This window comes from Quercus suber, unplaced genomic scaffold, assembly GCF_002906115.3.
Source record: "Quercus suber isolate HL8 unplaced genomic scaffold, Cork oak 2.0 scaffold_504, whole genome shotgun sequence".
In the NCBI taxonomy this organism is placed as follows: Eukaryota; Viridiplantae; Streptophyta; class Magnoliopsida; order Fagales; family Fagaceae; genus Quercus; species Quercus suber.
In genome coordinates, this window is record NW_027069953.1 from 443,216 (window position 1) to 463,344 (window position 20,129).

At 35.5% G+C, this 20,129-nt stretch overlaps 1 protein-coding gene across 1 annotated transcript; it reads right to left on the reverse strand.

The window, feature by feature from the left end:
* Positions 1-824: 824 nt before the first annotated feature.
* On the reverse strand, positions 825-19,833 carry LOC112010733 (25.3 kDa vesicle transport protein SEC22-1). The gene is given in 7 exon segments (XM_024043088.2): positions 825-1,225; positions 5,655-5,701; positions 5,704-5,730; positions 12,146-12,292; positions 12,344-12,504; positions 13,443-13,674; positions 19,652-19,833. Coding segments are annotated over 6 exon segments (651 nt in total). The 5' UTR covers positions 13,628-13,674; positions 19,652-19,833; the 3' UTR covers positions 825-1,141.
* Positions 19,834-20,129: the final 296 nt, after the last annotated feature.

A 20,129-nucleotide genomic window follows, 5' to 3' on the forward strand; every position in this document is an offset into this window, starting at 1 on the left:
TATATATCGAAATAATAAAAAATATTAATCATATATCAAAAATCATATGGTGTGTTATAAAATACTAGCAACTAACCTAAGGCTAAATGACCAAAATAGAATTTTGTGAGTTCCCAAGTGTGGCATGATTTTCTCTCCCAAATTCATTTTCAAGTTTTCTATGAACCTATAGATGATCCATATATAAAGAGCTTAATGGATTTTTGGGGACCATCTTGTAGTTGTGGTTCAAAACCAAGGATGACAATAACTCTACCATTATTTTTGTAAAAGCTATATGCGAGTGCCGGGTTGAGCTGGACATCATCTTCTAGTGTTTTTTCCTCAGAATTTCTCTCTGAAAATTAGTCACCATCAAAAGCTTCATTGGCATAATAATTGATTGGCTACGATGACCTGGCATACTGCTCTATCCAAACATACTATCTCAAATCTTTCTATCACATTTTTCTACCAATAACCTTGCTGATACATACATTTTATGATATCTTCTGAATTTCTGTCATTTTGCTGGTATTTCCAAGTAAGTGTATTAGTTGTTGTTTCTCTCAGTGGTCCTTTAGTAACAGCTGCAGAATCAACTAACAGAAAGAACAACCTATTTTCAACTTTATGTTCGTGTAGATAGTCTTCCCATGTTCTCTTGTCCCCACCCACCTTCTCTGTTGACAATATCAAAATTGTCTTAAGCAAGAGGGAAATGAAAAATCCGCCACAATTTTTAATACACAATGCGCAAACTAAGAGATCAATGAGAATCCAAAGATATGGACAACAAATAAATCATTTCTGGTGGGCCATTTAGTACGAGGAAAAGAAACAAATAATTGAAATTTCTCCTTTTTAGAATATATCATCGAATCCGAGTAGATACATGGCTGTATGAACGATGAGCCTAATTTGTTTAGTTATATTATAAAAGTAATAACAATAAAAGGATCGATCTCTTCTAAATTTTACCAAGTACATTTTTCCCTTTAATCGACTTATATAACTGAGGCTTGAACACCTGATAATATCCACTGCTCTTCCTTAGTATGGATATGTACCCCATACCAAAACTCTGCACAATCCTGAAACGTACTCCATCTGGCATGTGATAATTGACAATGATGCCAGCTGAAATGCATGAGCAAAAGGATCACCATATCTTGTTTTTTACCCAAAAAAGGAGAAGAACGACAGCAATGACAATCCCAACTGGTGCCCACTTCCGGATCAACGCCTAAAATTAGATCAATAGAATGGGATAAGAAAACACAACTAGAAGCCAAATCCCTCATTCTAATTTGTTTTCAAGAATTCAAAAGACATCAAAAGAGTATAACACATTTAAAACTTGGAACAGAATTTTGCATGGCTAATGGGGGGGGGGGAGACATAATAAATCAAATGAAGGAAACCGGAACTAGTTTTAAAATATTAAATATGATACTACACTAATTGATTGTGCAGAAAAAATTGTTCATGAAAACAAAATTCCAGTGCATGTTTTTAAAAGTTTTAAATTCATGCTGTGCTGAGTTGCTAAAATAGTTTTAAAAACTAGACCGGACCAGACTAGCAGGTTCAGCCAGGTACCGGACCTAAGTCCAGTTCATTCTCTTTTGGAACAACATGCTCAGCTTCCTTTAAGTACTTCTTTGCTACTTCTAGAGAATGCAGTCGCTTTATTGCTTCTAAAAGTAAAATATCTACACTTCCCTTCTCTTTTTTCTACGAGTAACACATTCATTAAAATATATAAGGGAGATCTCCAAATGTTATAATCCAAAATTAAGGAGATCTACAAAATATTTAATAATAATAATAATAAAAGCAACAAACACCAGATTTTGCCTAAAACAACCACTCAGTTAAAAAGATTTTACAAAAATGGACCAAAGTTAATTGGAAAGAAGTTCAACACCATTAAATTTGTGGTTTTTTTGTTCTATCCAAAAATCCACAAAATGCATAAGGTTGCATTTGAAAATGATAGTTTAAAATCAAGGACTTTGAACAATTGCTAATATCAATTGCTTTATATAAATTTCACACCAGAAAATTATTTTAGCTTTGGAGATTTTGTTCCAACAAAACATTCATGATGTTACGAATTTGAAATAATAGTTTTCATCTAATCATTTCAAATCCATCCATAAATTTCATCAATACCAAAAAAATAAATTCCCTCTCATACTTTTTGAATTTCATTTAAACTAAAAATTCAAATTCAAATTCAAATTCAAATCCCTCGTTTTAAATACATCTATTTAAATGAAGCATTTAGGAACTGCACTCCAAATTTTTCCACTTATAGGATTCCCAAACTTCCTTTTCTAACATTGATGCAGATAGTAAAGAGTATAAGTAAGAACAACATTTAATACCAAAATATTCAAGAATTAAAGTAAGAACAACATTTAATACCAAGAATATCCAAGAATTATTGCCTAGTTTCAAACTTTCAATGTTGAGCCTTCTTGGCACCTTTCATAGGCTACTTTAATTTTTTATATACAAGTAAAAATATCCTATTGAAATAAAGTGGCATAAAACCCAAGTACACAGGATGTATACAATAGGCACACCCAAAATCAAGCAAAATTACAATGAAAAATCAAATCTAAAAAGTGTGATTATGAAATAGTAAATAATCCTAACAATGTCATCCATTCAAACAAGGCTCTAAAGAACATCAGTTTGAAATCTAAGATGGTCCTTTCGCTCCAATTAAAATTTCTACTATTCCTTTTTCGGCATGCACTGATACACACCTCATTAAGTAGTGAGGAGTTGCCTTCCAAAATTTTCTATTCCAATGTCTACCAAATCAAAATTGCCTACAAGCTAATAAATCCAAAACACCTTTAAGCATCGCCTAATGAACCCCAAAAGATTGAAAACCATAGTCCACAATTCTTTAGCAGTAGAGCAATGGAGGGGTAAATGATCAACTGTCTCCCCACTCCTTTTACACATGTAGCACCAACTTACCACAATGATATTCCTTTTTCTCATATTGTCTATTGTTAAGATTCTCCACAATGCAGCAATCCACAAAAAGAAAACAACTTTTTCTTGGAAATTTAGGCTTCCAGACGCATTTCTAGGGGAAACTCATATTGCCATTAGATGCTATAAATCAATATTATGATTTAACATCAAATCCTTTTTGTGCATATGGCTTCCAACAAAGCTTATCCTCTCCACTGCCTTGCACTGAAGTACAATAAATTAAATCCAAAAAAGAAAATAAGGCCTCCAACTCCTTGTCATGTATCTGTCTCATAAAATTCAAAGCCCATTGCACAGAGTTATTACAAAACAACATATGATCTGGTATTGAAGCTTCCCCATCACACCAAATATCGTACTAGCGGAGACCCATGAGTTTTATTTTCTGTTTTGGGTCCTTTCTTTATTTGGTTTAGAATTTCTTAACCAACTTTATTCGTTATCAGGAATCCTAATCTTTCTAGGAAAACACTATTTACAAGTCCTAGTCCTTATTGGATTAGAATTGGAAATAGTCTATAAAGAATCTTTATGTACTCAATAAAGGACATATAGATGATTTTAATAAAATTCCAACAACGTATTTTAAGTGTGTGGTCACATTCTCCTTCCTTAATGTGATTGATTAGGAAAACTTAGGTGTTTTTGCCTAGGATTTATCTTACTTTGTTTCTCATTCAATTCACTATTTTAACACTAAACAGCCATCAAACTTATTAGAACTATGGTTAAATGATTAAATTCACCACTTCCTAACATCTTAAGCTCTTGGAACAATCGATAATTTAAATTATATCAGAGTAGGAGATCCTGAGTTCGATCTTTGGCTTACTCTAACACCCATTTAACTAAGCATTTAGGACATTTGGTAATTTAACAAAATTAATACAAGATTCAATCTTATTATACCTAAACTCTTAAACATTAAACCCTCATCAAGAACCTTAATTTAATGTTGAACTCATAAAGGTCCTATATCAAAATTGGTGTCAAAACTCATTAAGGCTTATTTTGTGCATCAAACATGCAAGTACCTTACTAAATGGTCAATTAAAAAGAAGAAATCACCAAAATTGCCAATTTTTTATTTAAGTGCTAAAATTACTTCACCAAAAAATTCTCCATCCATGAAAACTTTCAGATTTCTTAAATCCCAAGGGATTTTTACTTCTAAAATTAAAATTCTAGAGTATCTCCTCAGAATTAATAATTCTTAAGTAAAACTCAATCCCAAAATACACACAATATTTCACAAATGCGTTGCTACTACCCAACATTTCATAGTTTGGATAAGGCGGTGACAGAAGGTCGATTGTTTGGATGTAGTGTGGGTACCTCCACAAGTGATCACTTATAGGTAACTCATCTTCTCTTTGCAGATGATACGTTAGTCATGTGCGATGCTGATATTGACCAGATGTTTTTGCACTTGATTTTGTCATGGTTTGAGATTGTATTGGGATTGAAAATTAATTTGGATAAGTCTGAACTAGTTCTTGTGAGAGTAGTTCCAAATTTTGAGATGCTAGTAGATGCATTGGGTTGTAAACAGAGCTCACTTCCTATGAAATATTTAGGTCTTCCATTGGATGCAAAATGGAAAGATAGAGCAGTTTGGAATCCCATCATTGAGAAGGTGGAAAGGAGGTTAGCAAGATGGAAAAGATTGTATCTATCCAAAGGGGGGAGACTTACTCTCATAAAAAGTACTTATCCAGTTTACCTGCTTATCTCCTCTCCCTTTTTCCAATTACGGCAAATATAGCATACCGTATAGAACAACTTCTACAAAATTTTCTTTGGGGTGGTCTGGGAGATGATTCTAAACGTAACTTGGTGAATTGGTCCAAGGTATGCTCTCCTATCCAATCTGGGGGTCTAGCAATTTGAAATTTGAGATACTTTAATGAAGCACTGTTGGGAAAATGATTGTGGTGATTTGGGTATAAGAGAGAAGTGTTATGGAGAGGGGTTATAAGGGCTAAATATGGAGTTGAGGAGGGAGATTAGTGCTCTAATTCTGTTCCAAGCTCCTAAGGGGTGAGTTTATAGAAAACTATTAGTAGTGGTTGGTCTACTTTTTCTCGTTACATTCAGTTTCAGATTGGAGATGGGACGAGTGAAATTTTGGCATGATGTCTGGTGTGGGGATAATCCTTTAAGTACGTGTTTTCCAGATTTATTTAGAATCAGTAATGATAAGGAGGCTTATGTGGCTGATCTCATATAGTTTCCTAACAGGGGTTTTCTTGGGACTTAGAATTCTTGCGAGAAATTCATGATAGGGAGTCAGATTCTTTGTCTATTTTTTGGAATGTTATATACAAGGAAGTACCGAGGCGGCTAGGAGGGTGCCACACCGTCTAACACGGCCCGACGCGGGGTGCGGCAACCGACACCTTTGCCCACGCGTTGGTGCTGAGTGTAAGTTTTTTTTTTTTTCCCCGGATTCGCACCAACTAAAACTAAGTGCCAATACTAACAAAAGCAGAGACAGTGGAAAACTAAGTGCAAAAAAAAGCATTAAAGAAACATAAATGGTAGCACTAAGTACTACTATTGTGTCACAATAAAACTACCAATAAAAGATGAAAGATTAGAAATGGATTTGTGTAGCAGCAAAGGGAAAAATGAGCAATAAAAAAAAGACTGACCTGTCGATTTAGATCTCTTGCCTTATCAGCATATATGCGAGATTCAGAGTCAAACGACTGGACATCTCACTCACATCTGCATATGTTAAAAAGAAAAACATACAATCAGTATATGCAATATAATTAGTACATTAAATGATAACTCTCTCTTTTTTCTCACTAACATCTGCATAATTAGAAAAAGAAAAACATACAATCTGGGTATGCATTATAATTAATACTTCAAAGGATAATTATTTTTTTTGGCTAGGTAAAGAGGGGTCCTGATGGGAACCCCAGTGCCCAGGCACCACAAGAGGTGCTGGAAACACTGGGGAATCCCTCAAACCTCATCAAATGATAACTGAAAATCATATTAGAAAAACATCAAGTATTAGCATCGGCCAGTGGCGGAGACAAAAAGTTTTTTAGGAGCCAAACATATCAATAAATTTTTTTTTTTTTGATAAGTAATAAACTTCATTGAAAATCAATAATAGGGAAAAATAAAACAAGGCACACAGGCAGTGTCTAAAAGCCAACATATCAATAATTTTTAAATCCACAAAATAACACAAACACATTATCCATGCCTTTCTATATCCCTCTTTAAATGGAAAATGAAAAATAGTTTGTTTTTGGAAAAGAAAAGGAGCTTTTGCAAAAGAAATTTACTCATATATTTTTGGAAACAATACTTTTAATGCTCCTAAGTTAATGAGTTATATATGACTACAAAAGTGAATATTGAAATAAACAATGAGACATTTATACTTTAAATGAGTGCTTGTATAATTTTCTTTTAATATGAAGGGGAGGATCAAGTAAAATTTACACATATTCTAAAACTTTAATTAGTAAAATAGATGGGAGGGAGAAATTTGAAAAGCCAGGGGTCATGGCCCCCCTCCCTCCACCCTTGGATAGTCACATATATTCTTTTATGCCATAGTTTCTTCCAAATTCATACTCTTTGTTACCTTGAAAATCATACTAATGGCTTTCTTCTAAATTAAGTTTTAACAGGAATGGTAAGATATTCCATCCAACGCTAAACAAACCAAGAGATAATATTGCTCATGGTTGTAAGCAACACTTCCTTTTTTTGTTTTTTTGTTTTTTTTTTAATAGGTAAGAAAACTTGTATTAAGAGAAGACTACTTCATTATGTTCAAACAAGAGAAAAGAAACAAAAACAAAACAAAAACCATGTACAAGAAGAAAGGGAATCTAAAAACAATGGAATGGATTCACTAAAGTAAAACCCACCATGAGACTAATCAAACAAGGTCCCTGCAAATAAAGCTAAAAGCTGATCCCCGTTAAGCTCCACGTCCTCAAAAATATGACTATTGCGCTCCCCCAAATAATCCACATCACACAATGTGGTACCAAATTCTAAATATTCGAACACTGCTTCCCCAACCAGTTTGTCCATCCTGCTAATAAATCAATAACTCTTGGGTAAAACCCAAGCAACACCAAACAGTCTAAAGCAAGACTCCATAACCAGAGACTTCACCACAGTGCAACAAAAGGTGATCAACACTCTCCCCACTACACTGGCATAGACAACACCAATCCACAATTGGAACGCCCCTTCCCAAATAATCACCTATAAAAATATTCCCCCATGCAGCTGGCCAAACAAAGGACACTTGACATGGGGCCTTCACACCCCAAATGCTTTTCAAAGGACAAGAAAAGTAGTAGAGTTAGAACCCCTCAAAGCACCAAAAAAGGATTGTGTCAAAATTCCCCTTTGACTTCAACCCCAACCTCATCCTACCCTCCATCCTCATTTGGAGGATTCTGTGATCATCCTATCCTCCATCCTCATTTGAGGATCTGTGACTCCAAAGCATGAAAAAAACTATGTTGGAACTGTATATTCCAACTCTGCCCTTCCTCACCATATGACTCACCAACATATCAGCCACAAAAACCTCCCAATAAGTAGCAATCTCAAATAAAATCGAGAAAGTTATTTTCAACAGCTACTCCCCACACCAGCAATCATGCCAAAACCGAAACCTACTCCCCAACCCAACCTCAAAATAAGTGAACTTACTAAAACTCTCCCACCCCATCCATATAACTTGCCATAAACCACACCAATGTGAAACTCTTTGCAACATGGAGTACCAGCCCCCCCCCCCCCCAAAATTCAAGGCTATCACAAACATAAAGCATCTCCTCAACCCCAAACCACCACAACCACTTACCTAGAAGGGCTTTATTAAAGGTATTAATTTTCCTGATACCCAACTCACCATCAACCATATGATAACACACCTTATCCTGTCCTACCAAATAAATTTTTTGCTCATCCACTAAACCTCACCGAAGAAAATCTTTGTAACTTCTCAATCCTATTAGCCACTCTAGTAGAAATGGTGAACAAAGACAAATAAGTGGGAATGCTCGAAAGCATACTCTTAAGAAGGGTCAGGCAACCCTCCTTAGAAAGATAATTTTCTTCCATCTTGCCAACTGTCTTTCCAGTTTCTCCAAAATCGGATTCCAAACAAAGGATGACTTATAGGAAGCTCCCAATGGCATACCAAGGTATGACATAGGCAAACTCCCAACCTCGCAACCCAATATATCAACTAGAGTGTCTAGATTATCCACATCACTAATCTAAACCATCTCACTTTTACTAACATTAATCCTTAGCCCTATAACCATTGTGAATAAAGTCAGCAACATCCTAATATGAAAATGTGCTGACACTGGTATCACTGAAAAGTATAGTATCATCTGCAAATAATAGATGAGATACACAAAACTCATCACCTCCCACTCCATGCACCTTGAAAACCCTGATAATACCAGTCCCCTCCATCCGTCTAAGTATTCTAGTAAACACTTCCATCATTAAGAGAGATAACATAGGAGAAAAAGGATCCCCTTGTCTTAAGCCTCTCGTATTATGTAAAAAAAGGCTAGAGACCATTAACTAATACTAAAAATTGGACGGAAGATATACATAATGTATCCATTGCCACCATCTAGCTCCAAAATCTATCCTCCCTAACAAGTAAAGCAACGCCTCCCAATTTACAGATCATAGGCTTTTCTATGTACGTTTACAAATTACACCCAGAATCTACTACGAATTTGACTGTCAACCCACTCATTTGCAACCANTTTTTTTCCCCGGATTCGCACCAACTTGGCTTCAATTCACACCGATTTGGGCTGATTCACACCAAACCGGGCTAATTCGGCCAGAGTCGAGTCGTATTGGCCTTGAATCATGCCGGAATAGCCGAAATTGGCTTTGAATGAGGCCCAAACATCCTAAATCTGTCATTCCTCAATTTTATTCTAAATATTTGTTGCTTTTTTTTGTGTTTTCTTTTTTGTTTTTTGTTTCTTGCCTTATTCTTTCTTTGTCTTGTGAGCCAAGGCCATAGTAACGTGTTTTTTAAGAATATTTTAATAGTAAAAATATATAGAAAATATAAATAAAAATATTTTTAATAATTTTTAATCACTGCACCCGCACCCTACTTTTTCAAAAATTGCCGAGTCCCACTGCATCCGAATCTGGAAATGCATCCGTGCTTCATATGTTATATATGGAGTCTCATTGAGAGGTATTGGTGAGGATAAAATGTGTTGGACATCTGCTAAGAGCAAGGGCTTTGAGGTAAGCAGTTACTATCAGGCTTTGTTGGGTGTATGTAATCAATCCTTTCCCTAGAGAAGTATTTGAAAGAAAGAGGTTCCTTCCAGAGTTGCATTTTTGTTTGGATTGTAGCGTTAGGAACTATCTTGACTATTGATAATTTACGTAAGAAGAAAGTGTTGATACTAGATTGGTGTTATATGTGCAAAAGTAATGGAGAATCGGTAGACCATCTTTACTACATTGTCCTATTGTTTATGAGTTGTGGTCGATGGTTTCACCTTGTTTGGTATCCACTAGGGATGCCAAAGACGTGGTTGAGCTCCTTGCTTGTTGGCAAGGAAATTTTGGTCATCATCGTAATTGTGTTATTTGGATGGATGTCCCTCATTGTTTGATGTGGTGCATTGGGCGGGAGAAAAACAACCAGTGTTTTGAAGATTCTGAAAGGACTATAACTGATTTAAAACTTTTTTCTTTAAAACTCTATTGGATGGTGTTTATCATAGAAAGTCATTCTATTTTTTCGGTCTAAGTTTGATAGATGCTTGTAATTTATATATTTGATTATTTTGGTCCCAGCTGTATACTTCTTGTATACTCAGGTGACTCATTATTAAGTTTTTGAATAAAATTCCTTTACTTATCACAAAAAAAAAAAAATCATAGTTTATTTCATTGGCAATGTTTCAACAGTTCAACTTCAAGCGAGTGTAAATTAGTAACAAATTAGTTCTTAATGGAGACACTAGACTATGCTATTTTGGTGTTGATGACACACCACAAATACCAAAACTAAATCCAAAATCTGACGACCCCCCCCCCCCCCCCAAAACACAAAAGCATTTTGAAATTCAAAAATGAGGCATCCAACACCCCTCTCAAACAATATGCCCTTGGCCAAGATCTTATAGACACTACCCACCAAACTTATTGATCTAAAATCTCTTATATTAGAGGTTTTATGTTTCTTCGGAATAAGAGAAATAAATGAAGCATTTAGGGACTACTCAAATTACCATATTCGTAAAACTCCTCAAAGAGAGCTAAAATATCACTCTCCATGACCCTCCAGCAATGATGAAAAAGTGCCATCGTGAACCCATCTAGTACCGAAGCTTTATCCCCCTCCATATCATGCATAACTTGTAGAATTTCCTCCTCCTCAAATCTCTATTCAAGCAACCCATTCTCCACTGCCCCAATATTATCAAAATTCAAGTCATCCACCACTAGTCTCCATATCTCTGTCTCCATATACAACTTCTGATAAAATTCCACCACCTGGTCAATCACCTCTGACTCCTCTTCCTATACCACACCATCCGCCTCTAAATTACCCAAATGGTTATTCCTTCTATAAGAATTTTCCATAAAATGGAAAAACTTGTTGTTATCTCCCTCCTTAAGCCACAAAACTCTAGATTTTTGTCTCCACGATATTTCCTCCAATGAAGCCAACTGCTTCACTTCTGATGTCACTCCATCCCTTTCCATCTTTTCTGCTAGTGTGAGCCCATTAACCCCATCCTTCTCATATAGCCTCACCAACTCCTCCAACAACCCTCTTCTTATTCACCCCTACAGTTCCAACTTCTCTTATATTCCACCAACGAACGTCTTCCTTCAAAGCTTTCAACTTCTTAGGTAGCACAAAACTAGGCATGCCCTGGAAAGAATATCAACTCCAAGAATAAGATGATTTCATTACCAAAGATATACAATACAGCGCAAAACCCAGAACAAGCAGCTAAGCTGCTAACAAGGAAACGAAAAAATCAACACTGGTCAAGACAGCATACTACCAGACCAGAAACTACCAACCCAACTACAAAAATATACCTACAGTCAACACACAGAACAAACCAGCCCAAATCAACCAGAACTTCAAGTTAATTTTCAAGTCAGTACAAAGCTTCTTAACTCTAGCAGAACATTTCTCAGGAATGAAAGCACCAGCTCTCCAACTAACCTCATTAAGGATAGTTCTAACCAACTCTTCCTTTGAGACCAGAGGGCCTTGATGCCTTGATTGGCTAGTTATTATGAGCCAGGATTTCTCTTCTCATATTTGTTTAGATTATGTTCAAGGTGACAAATATAAATTGTCAAGTTCAACATTTGCTCTTCCATGTTGATACAAGTAAAAATTAAGACTAAAAATGCCAGCAGTTCCTTCCTTTTCAACCCCAACCCACAACCCTTCGCTCATACATTTTAAAACTCTTCAAAAGATTTTCTCAATCTTTTGACAGCAACTAACTCTTCCAAACCAACCTTAAAACCCCCAATCTGTTGCTGCCAGGAAATTTCCAGCAACCAGTTCCTCTAAAAACATAACCCACCACTTATTATTATGTACAACATCCATAATCTGAATGATACAAGCTTCAAGAAAAATAAATACAAAAAGCTTCCCTACATCACTGGTTGTGTCACCTTGGCATCTTTTAGGGAGATTGAGAATACTTATCAGGCGAACAAATCAAATAACCAGGGAAAGGCCAGCTGGAGAATTGAAATAAAGTCAGGTCCAAGAACTCATCAAGGAAAGAAGAAAAGTGGCAGTGAAATGTTTTAAGATTCAAAAGCGAATTGTGAATGGGGTTCAATAAAACAATTTTTTGCTTTATGATGAAAGCTTGCCAATTCATAGCCACATGCAATGCAATACAAATTGTTATTCATTTAATTTGGCACAACCCGCAAATTTAACCAAGTGTTTATTAAATGCAGCAGTCCATGTTGGGGGAAAAAAGAAGTCAACCAACAACCTAGTAATGAACAAGACCTCGCTTCAACATTAATCATATAAACAGGAAGTTTCATAGTAAGAGAGAGAGAGAGAGAGAGAGAAGAGAGCAAGGGAACTTACGGTCCAACTTTTCACCAACACCAAGAACTTCCTGCACATTCCGGGTCATTATTTGCTGAACTTCATAGAGTTCATCATTCAACTTTGCAATATTCCGTTGAGAGCGGGTGTCCAAATACAATTTCTTAATTTTCTGTATATATGTATCTAATAAACCACCCCCCCCCCCCCCCCCCCCCCTTTCCACTGAAGTAATACCAAATTTAATGAATGCATAAGGTCTAGCTGCAGTTTCAATTTGATCCCCATTGACTCTCTCAAACTCATTCTTGAGCTCTTCCAAGTACTGAAAAGCTAATTTTTTTGGATAAGAACGATCACACATAGTCAGATAACAAACACGGCCTTCAATGATGTAGCTGAATACTTGTGTCAAGGTGTCCAAGTTACAAATGGTATAGAAGGCAAGAAGGTATAATCTCATGAAACTCAAATGTTTAGAAAACTAAATGTCATGGGTTTTTCATAGATTAAAAGGCAACATGTTCTTAATAGAAAATATCGTCATGCTGTGGCAGTTTTGACCTGTCAAGGAAACAGTACAACCGCTGAGCCCAACCCACTACCAAACAATACTTTTCAACAAAGCCAACAATCCACCACTCTTTTAGATATAGCCCACCACACCCCAAACAAACATAGAATCATGTCAAAGTTCTTTGTTTGCATTAAAATGGAGGAGCAAATTGTTAGAGGTTTCCCCCCTCGTCTTACGCCTGCAGCACCAATCTATCACTATTATATGATTGTCAGGATTAGGATTTTCCCTAATGCTATGGAGCAACAAAAGTCACTCTCATAGGAGCCTTGGTCTTCCAAATACTCTTCCATGGGAATGTAGAGCCTTCACTAGAGCTCTCAAAACTTCATAGAAATTTGTAGCCTTTGGAAGGAATCCAGCACAGTTTGTCTTCTCCACCCCACCCTTTACGGGATTTTACCATTTCTTTCACACCCCTCTAACTGTGCTCTGGCATCTAAAAGGTCATAACCATTGCAAACCTTTTTCAACCAAAAAAAAAAAAGCCAGACTCTAACAAGTGGAGATATTGCAGTACCAACTTAGTACCAAGATATTCTATTCTTGGTAAAGAACATCCTCATATTTGACTGGCATGCAATTTCAAAGCAAATAGAAAAGACACTTAAGACAGATAATTAAGTTGAAATCAGAATGAAAAAAGAGTTTAGAAAAATAAACAAGAAAATGGACAAAGTAAGGGATGGTGGTTCCATCCATATGACACAACTTGTAAATTTTTAACAATATAATAAGTGACAACAAAAATCAGGATACTGGAATATATAGGGACCAGTTTCTATCGACATTCTTGAGGATTCGTTATGGCCCTTTGACAAATTTTTGAATATGGATTTAGCCTGCTGCTTGTAGAATTCATCTTGTGGATCCCGACCTGCATCCAGCCCTTCTGCTAATGGTAGGCCATCAGTAACACGAGCTATCATGGTTAACTTCACCATATCTCTAGCCTCTCCAAAGTCCAAACTAAGTCCAAATCAGTAACCCTCTGCCAGACAGGAAGTACGACAGTTTAGCATGGAAGATAAGCACTTTAAATTCAAATAGTAACATGGGTTAGCCAATCAAATACTGAGAACTAAACCACTTCAAGATGCGTAAACGCTCACCAAATGAATGTCTAGTAAAATTGCTTCTCTCCCTTTCCTAGAAAATAAGGACTAAATCATAAACGTTTTTAAAATAAAAACATAAACAAGGAATAATTCCCTAATAAGTAATAACACATCTAAAACTTACATGGATTCAGACATATAAAAATATTAAAAATAAAAAATAAATAAAACCTACAAAATTTACCTAAGAAAGTATTCAACTAATTATTCAAGTTAAAAAAGCAAACATATTTCTTCCATCAGTTTACTAAGAAGAGAGAACTTGAGGCAAAGAGATGGAGCAAGTAATAGGTGAATATCCAAAGGTTATGTCAAGGATCGAATGGAAACATGCACAGTTAACCACATTCATAGCCAATCTCATAAGACCTTCAAAATTCAAAGTTAATGTTCAATATGACAAACACAGACACACACACAGATATGTAGCAGTTGATTGGTTGGAACTCAGTTTCTTAATTCTGTATACCGCAAAGTGAACCAATATTCTCAGTTTTGGATTATTTATTTGTCAACCCCCATCAGAGAATAAAATAGAACACCAAACTGTAAGCTCTCAAGCAGTGGGAGGAGCCAAGGGCTCTGACTGCATGCCTGTTGAAGAATGAGCCAACAGCTCATAGGCAATGGCTTGGTTAAGGGAACCCACCAGAGCACTGAATTAGAATGGGAGGTTCACCACCACATGATTGCATTTCTTTGGTTGGTTCTTTTGGTTGATTAGACTTTGTCTACACCCCCTACTACTACTTCATGAAGATAAAGATCACCACAAGGAAGGTTTGGATATTGGATTGGTATTATATGTGCAAGTATAATGGTGAATCGGTTGACCATCTCTTTCTTCATTGTCCAGTTGCTATGGATTTGTGGTCTACAGTTTTGGGTTTAATTGGAGTAAGTTGGGTTATGCTGTAGTCAATTGTGGGGCTCCTAACTTGTTGGCAAGGCAGGCTTGGACATCATCGAAATATTCATATATGGTTAATTGTTCCCCATTGTTTAATGTGGTATCTTAGGAGGGAAAGAAATAGTAGGCGTTTTGAAGATAATGAGAGATCCATACCAGACCTCAAGTTATTTTTCTTTAGAACTTTATTGGATTGGTTTTCTGCTTTGCGAAACCAATCATTCTCTTCTTTTTTTTATTTTCTTGATTCTTGTAATTTTTGTACTTGATTTGTTGACCCCTGTATTCTAGGGTGTCCCTTTTTTGATATCAATAAAACTTATTACTTATCAAAAAGATCATTACAAGAACAAAGAATATAAATCATTCTTATCGGTCTCTAACTTTTTCAATCTTAAACAACCACTATTTCATCCCACAACCCCATAAATATCCACCACCCCTTCCCCCTAAAAAAGAGTTAGTTCCACAAAGCATCTCACTGTAATTTAAGATAGTACGAGAACTAAAATGTAACTTATAGGGCACTTAAGGGTTACTTACAGACCAAGTTAATTTCCATGAAGATCCTATTCAATATCCCAAGGTTGATGGTACCTTAAGCATTACTGAGAATTGACAATAATAAGGCATTTCAAAATGGTATAGAAAGTAGTTCTACACTCACTCAAATATTCTATGTAAACAAAGACAAGAAGAATTTGAAAAGAGAGTGAGGTGAGCACTAGAAAGTAAATAGTCGTATCCAGTGCACAAAGCTCCCGCTTCTGTAGGTTTTGGGAGATATAATTGATACACAACCTCATCTCTTTCTTTAAAAGGCTGATTTCAGACTCAAACCCTCAACATGTGCTTTGGGTGAAAGGCACTTGCCATTGCACCAAGGCCCAACCTCAAGGTGAGCACTAAAAAATGAATAATAACATTACATTTTAAGTTAATACCAAGGATTATAGCAAATAAATATATCCTTGGATCAATCACAAATTATCTTGTCCATGTAAGGATCAATGAAAAGAGCATAGAAAGAGCATTATATTAATTTTATTTTGATCTTCTTTACAGTAGGTTTCTGACTGTCAACCCCACAATTCAGACCTCTTACACTCTAGGAAATGATCTTTATATTCATGGACTCAATTGTATTCCCTCTCCTTTCTATTACTATTCCTCTCTAATCATTTGGCATCATAGTCCAACCCTTTTTTTTTTTTTTTATAGTTAATAAAAATTTTATTGATAAGAAAAGTACAATGTGTTTACAATAGTAAACCCACAGCACTTGAAACGGATACAAACAAATCAAAGGGAAGAGCTAACAGAAATAAGGAAATTAGACATGGAAATACAATGCGTAAAACCCCAAATACAAGACCACTCAAACAAAATCCCAGCTAGCAAAGACTTCAATAGATCTACAGGTCTCTCAATATCTTCAAACGTTCAAGAATTGTGTTCCCTCCAAATTAAAACCCCATATATATTATATTTTGGAGAAAATCTTGTGTTAGGTTTATTTGATTAACCCTAACACCGATTCTATTATACTCAAATCATAGTATGCAAATTATGCATGAACCCCCACAAGGGTTAAAATTTGCAAATTTAAATGAGATCTAGACTATATATTTCAATACTCCCCTCAAGTTGAGGTGAAGATATGGCACACGCACAGCTTGCTTAGAATGGTATAAAAAATCTACTTGAGAGTCCTTTGCTATTTAGGTAAAGGCCCGCCATACACAATTGAGTTTTAATACTGTATACTGTTCTAGAATGAATCAATAAAAACCTATCAAAAAGAGCGAAAATAATGTTTAGGAGGTATTTATCGAATGATACGGTTATGGTCAGGGTTCATGTTCATTTCATAATGAGTTGGTGTGACAATGTGCAGACTGGGTTTTTCCATTTTCATTCATAGAGCATGATTCAGGTGGGCCTTTCTCTTCTTGATTTGTATTCAATTCTATCAACCTCAGCCTTGTCCCAAACGCTAATTTTGTGATTATAATGTTTATTTTGTATTGCTTCTGGTTTTTTTTTGTTTCTAATTACCTTATGTATTAAGTTTTTATAGGGCTGGACTTGGGTTCAGATGGATAATATAGGAAATTTGGCAAAATATAAGGGGCATCATGAGGAATTAGACAAAGAATTTCAAGTATCACTAATCCATTCCCCTCCTTTCCCTCCTACTTAAACTCTCAAATATGGTATGGACTTCCATTTCATTCTTTATAAACTCTCAAATGTGATTATGGAAGGAATATTCTTTAAAAATTCTATATGTTCCATTCCTCCCCCCTCCCCCCTTTTGATGAGGACAAGGAAGAGCTTAAGGAAAAAGAAGATTAAATATACAAAGATTCAAGAATTGTGGTCTAGTTTTGATGTTGGACTTTCTTTGCACCCTTGATAGGTCATTTAGTTATTAGTATTGAGTCTTTTAGGTTGAGAAGCTGCTGGATCAGTTTTAATTAAGTTTTATTAGAATAAGGGCAATTTGGTAATTTCTAGAAATCTAGAAAGGGTTGTCCTTGGCCGTACCAAAGGCCCATGAGTCTTATTTTATGTTTTCGTATTATAAAGTCTTTTATTTAATTATTATTAGTATTTCTATTCATTCTAGGAATAGGTTATTTAGAATCCAAGTCCTACTAGGAAAAGGATAACTATAGCCTCTATATAAAGGCTCTTTTGTAGTCATGTTATTTTAGAATATTTTGATTAATAAAATTCAGCAACTTATTTTAAGCTTTGTTTTGTGATGCAAACTTCAGCCATCAACATTCATACTTTTCTAACCTAAACTCTTAAACAATAATCCTTATTCAAGAATTCATCAAGAAACCTAGTATAGTGCTGAACTTCTTAACGGTCCTACATCACCTTTCCCCCTCCCAAATGAAGTGGAAGCTTTTTATTTTGCAACTACCACAGTCTTTTTTTAACACAAATGTAAAGAGGAAACAAGAATAGACAAGTATACACATGGACATTAAACATAAAAATAATAATAATAATAATTTTACATTTTGCTGCATTTCAAATTCACTCTGCATGGATTATTCCATTTTCATGTTTTCATGGAAACTTTACATCCTTTGAGTTACCTTGCTCCCTATCCTTTCTACTCTGCTTCATTTAGAGTTATAATAGCCCAAGCCCACTTGCAAGCTCAAGCCTGTGAAACTTACATCCTACCCTGGTACATGTTGTACTAGCATTATTTGACCTAGGAATTTGTGCCTATATATGTAGGCCTCTCTCTATACAGTTGAATGTGTAATGAAGGATCTTAGCCCTCTCATCTACATTCTTAAACTTGAAATTACTTCCTCCTTGATTGGATATTATCTAAAACAGCTAAGTATTGGATATTATCTAGCACAACTAAGTATGCCTTAGATCTACTTTTTCATGCATGTCTCTCTAATAGAAAGATTGCTGATACTCCTATAAAGACTAACGCATGCCTCACTACTCATGATGGTAAACCACTCCAAGATGTCACATTGTGCCAACAACTGGTTGGAACCTTGTGTATCATTTTGTCACTTGAGCTGATATCTCTCCTATGTTGTTCATCAAGTCCGTCAATATATGGAGTTCCTCACTCCACACACTTTGCAACTGTTCTCTGTATTCTCATCTATGTCAAGCGTAAATTGTTTCACAGCCTCCATTCCTCCCCAGTCCTCTTTGGTACTTCAAGCTTACACCTATGCTGACTAGGTATGAGACCCTATCAATTGCCATTCCACCATGGGGCTCTGTTTCCTCCTTGTTGAATCTCTTATCTATTGGTGTAGAAAGAAATAAATGATTGTTTCCCATTCTAACACTGGGACTGAGTATCGAGCCTTAGCTTTTACTACCTCTAAACTTTTTTAGTTTCACTAGCTACTATAGGATATAGGTGTCTCTCTCTTTCTCTCTCTTCAGCCATTATAGTGCATTGCAGCAACAGAATTGTCATCAGATCGTCCATAACAATGTCTTTCATGAGCGAACAATACATATTGAGATCAACTTTCAGTTTGTTCACATCATCTACTTCAGGGCACTCAATAGCTTTGTTCGATCTCCCCCTAGAATGAGCTTGTTATCCGCCAGGCCGATTTCATCATCCTGTCAGTAAAACTCACCTTGAGTTTGAGGGGGGTTGTTCGAGTTATACTAGCTCGAGCCCACTTATGGGCCCAAGCCTGTTGTACTTGTTGTACTACCCTTATATTTGTTGAAGTAGCATTATAAGACTTAAAAGATTTGTGTCTGTATACATACAGGCCTCTCTCTCTCTCTCTCTCTCTCTCTCTCTCTCTCTCTCTAGAATTGAATGTGTGCTCAATATAAACAATCTTACAATTTTCATATAGTAAAAATGAACACAGATGACCCTTTCCAAAATGCATATAGTAACACCGAATTGTTTCATTTTGCAATCAAATTTTTCTACAGAATTAAGAAAATCGTGGACCAACACTGATAACCCATAATGGAGAATAACAAAAAGCAGCATGAATGACCTTTTTAATCTGATGAAAACATATACATGAGCAAACCAAAAAAAAAAAAAAGGAATTTGACATAAATTGCATAGTAAAATGTATGTGCAACAAACAATATTGAAAACCAGATTTCGTAAATAAAATATGAAAACCCACTTCCTCATCATCATCATCCAATGCCTTAATATTTTTCAATTTTTTCATTTTTCTAAAACATACATCGATTCGTCCATAGCAATTTGGAAAACTAATCAGACACGCAAGAAAAATATTAAATAAAAATCGAAAAAAAAAATAATATAGATATTTTGATAGATAGCATGAGATGGAATGGAATCAAAATTTATAAAACAATTAATTTTGAGAGGAATTATAAAATTAATTAATAGCGAGAAAGAGAAAAAATAAATATATATTGAGGAAAACCTGGTGACCTTGACCGCGACGCGTTTCAAAATCAAAATTTCGCTTTCTTTTCTTTTCTTTTCTTATTTCGTCAATTTGAATTTTGGTAGAAACCTTACCACACCCAGTAGGGAGAGAAAGAGGGTTCAATTTGAATTTATATATAGCTTTCGACTTTTTCACTTTTAACTGCAAACTCTCTTTTAATTGGCCCCGTATTGAATCTTATACGCGCAAAAAAGAACGGACAGCTTGTGATTAATGTCACCCTAGTCGGCAAGTTGCCACTAGTGGGCATGTGGATCCGCCTCTTGGCCACAGCCTAGGTGAGTAAATCGTGACAAAATTATTCATTACTATGTTCACTCGTGTGTTTCTTTTTTCTTTTTTTGGTAAAATATGTGACATTTTATTACTTTTCATACAATGAATTATATTGATATCTTCAAGAGTTTTATAGTTTTTTTTAATAGAGTTTCAATCTATGGTTGATAAGTGT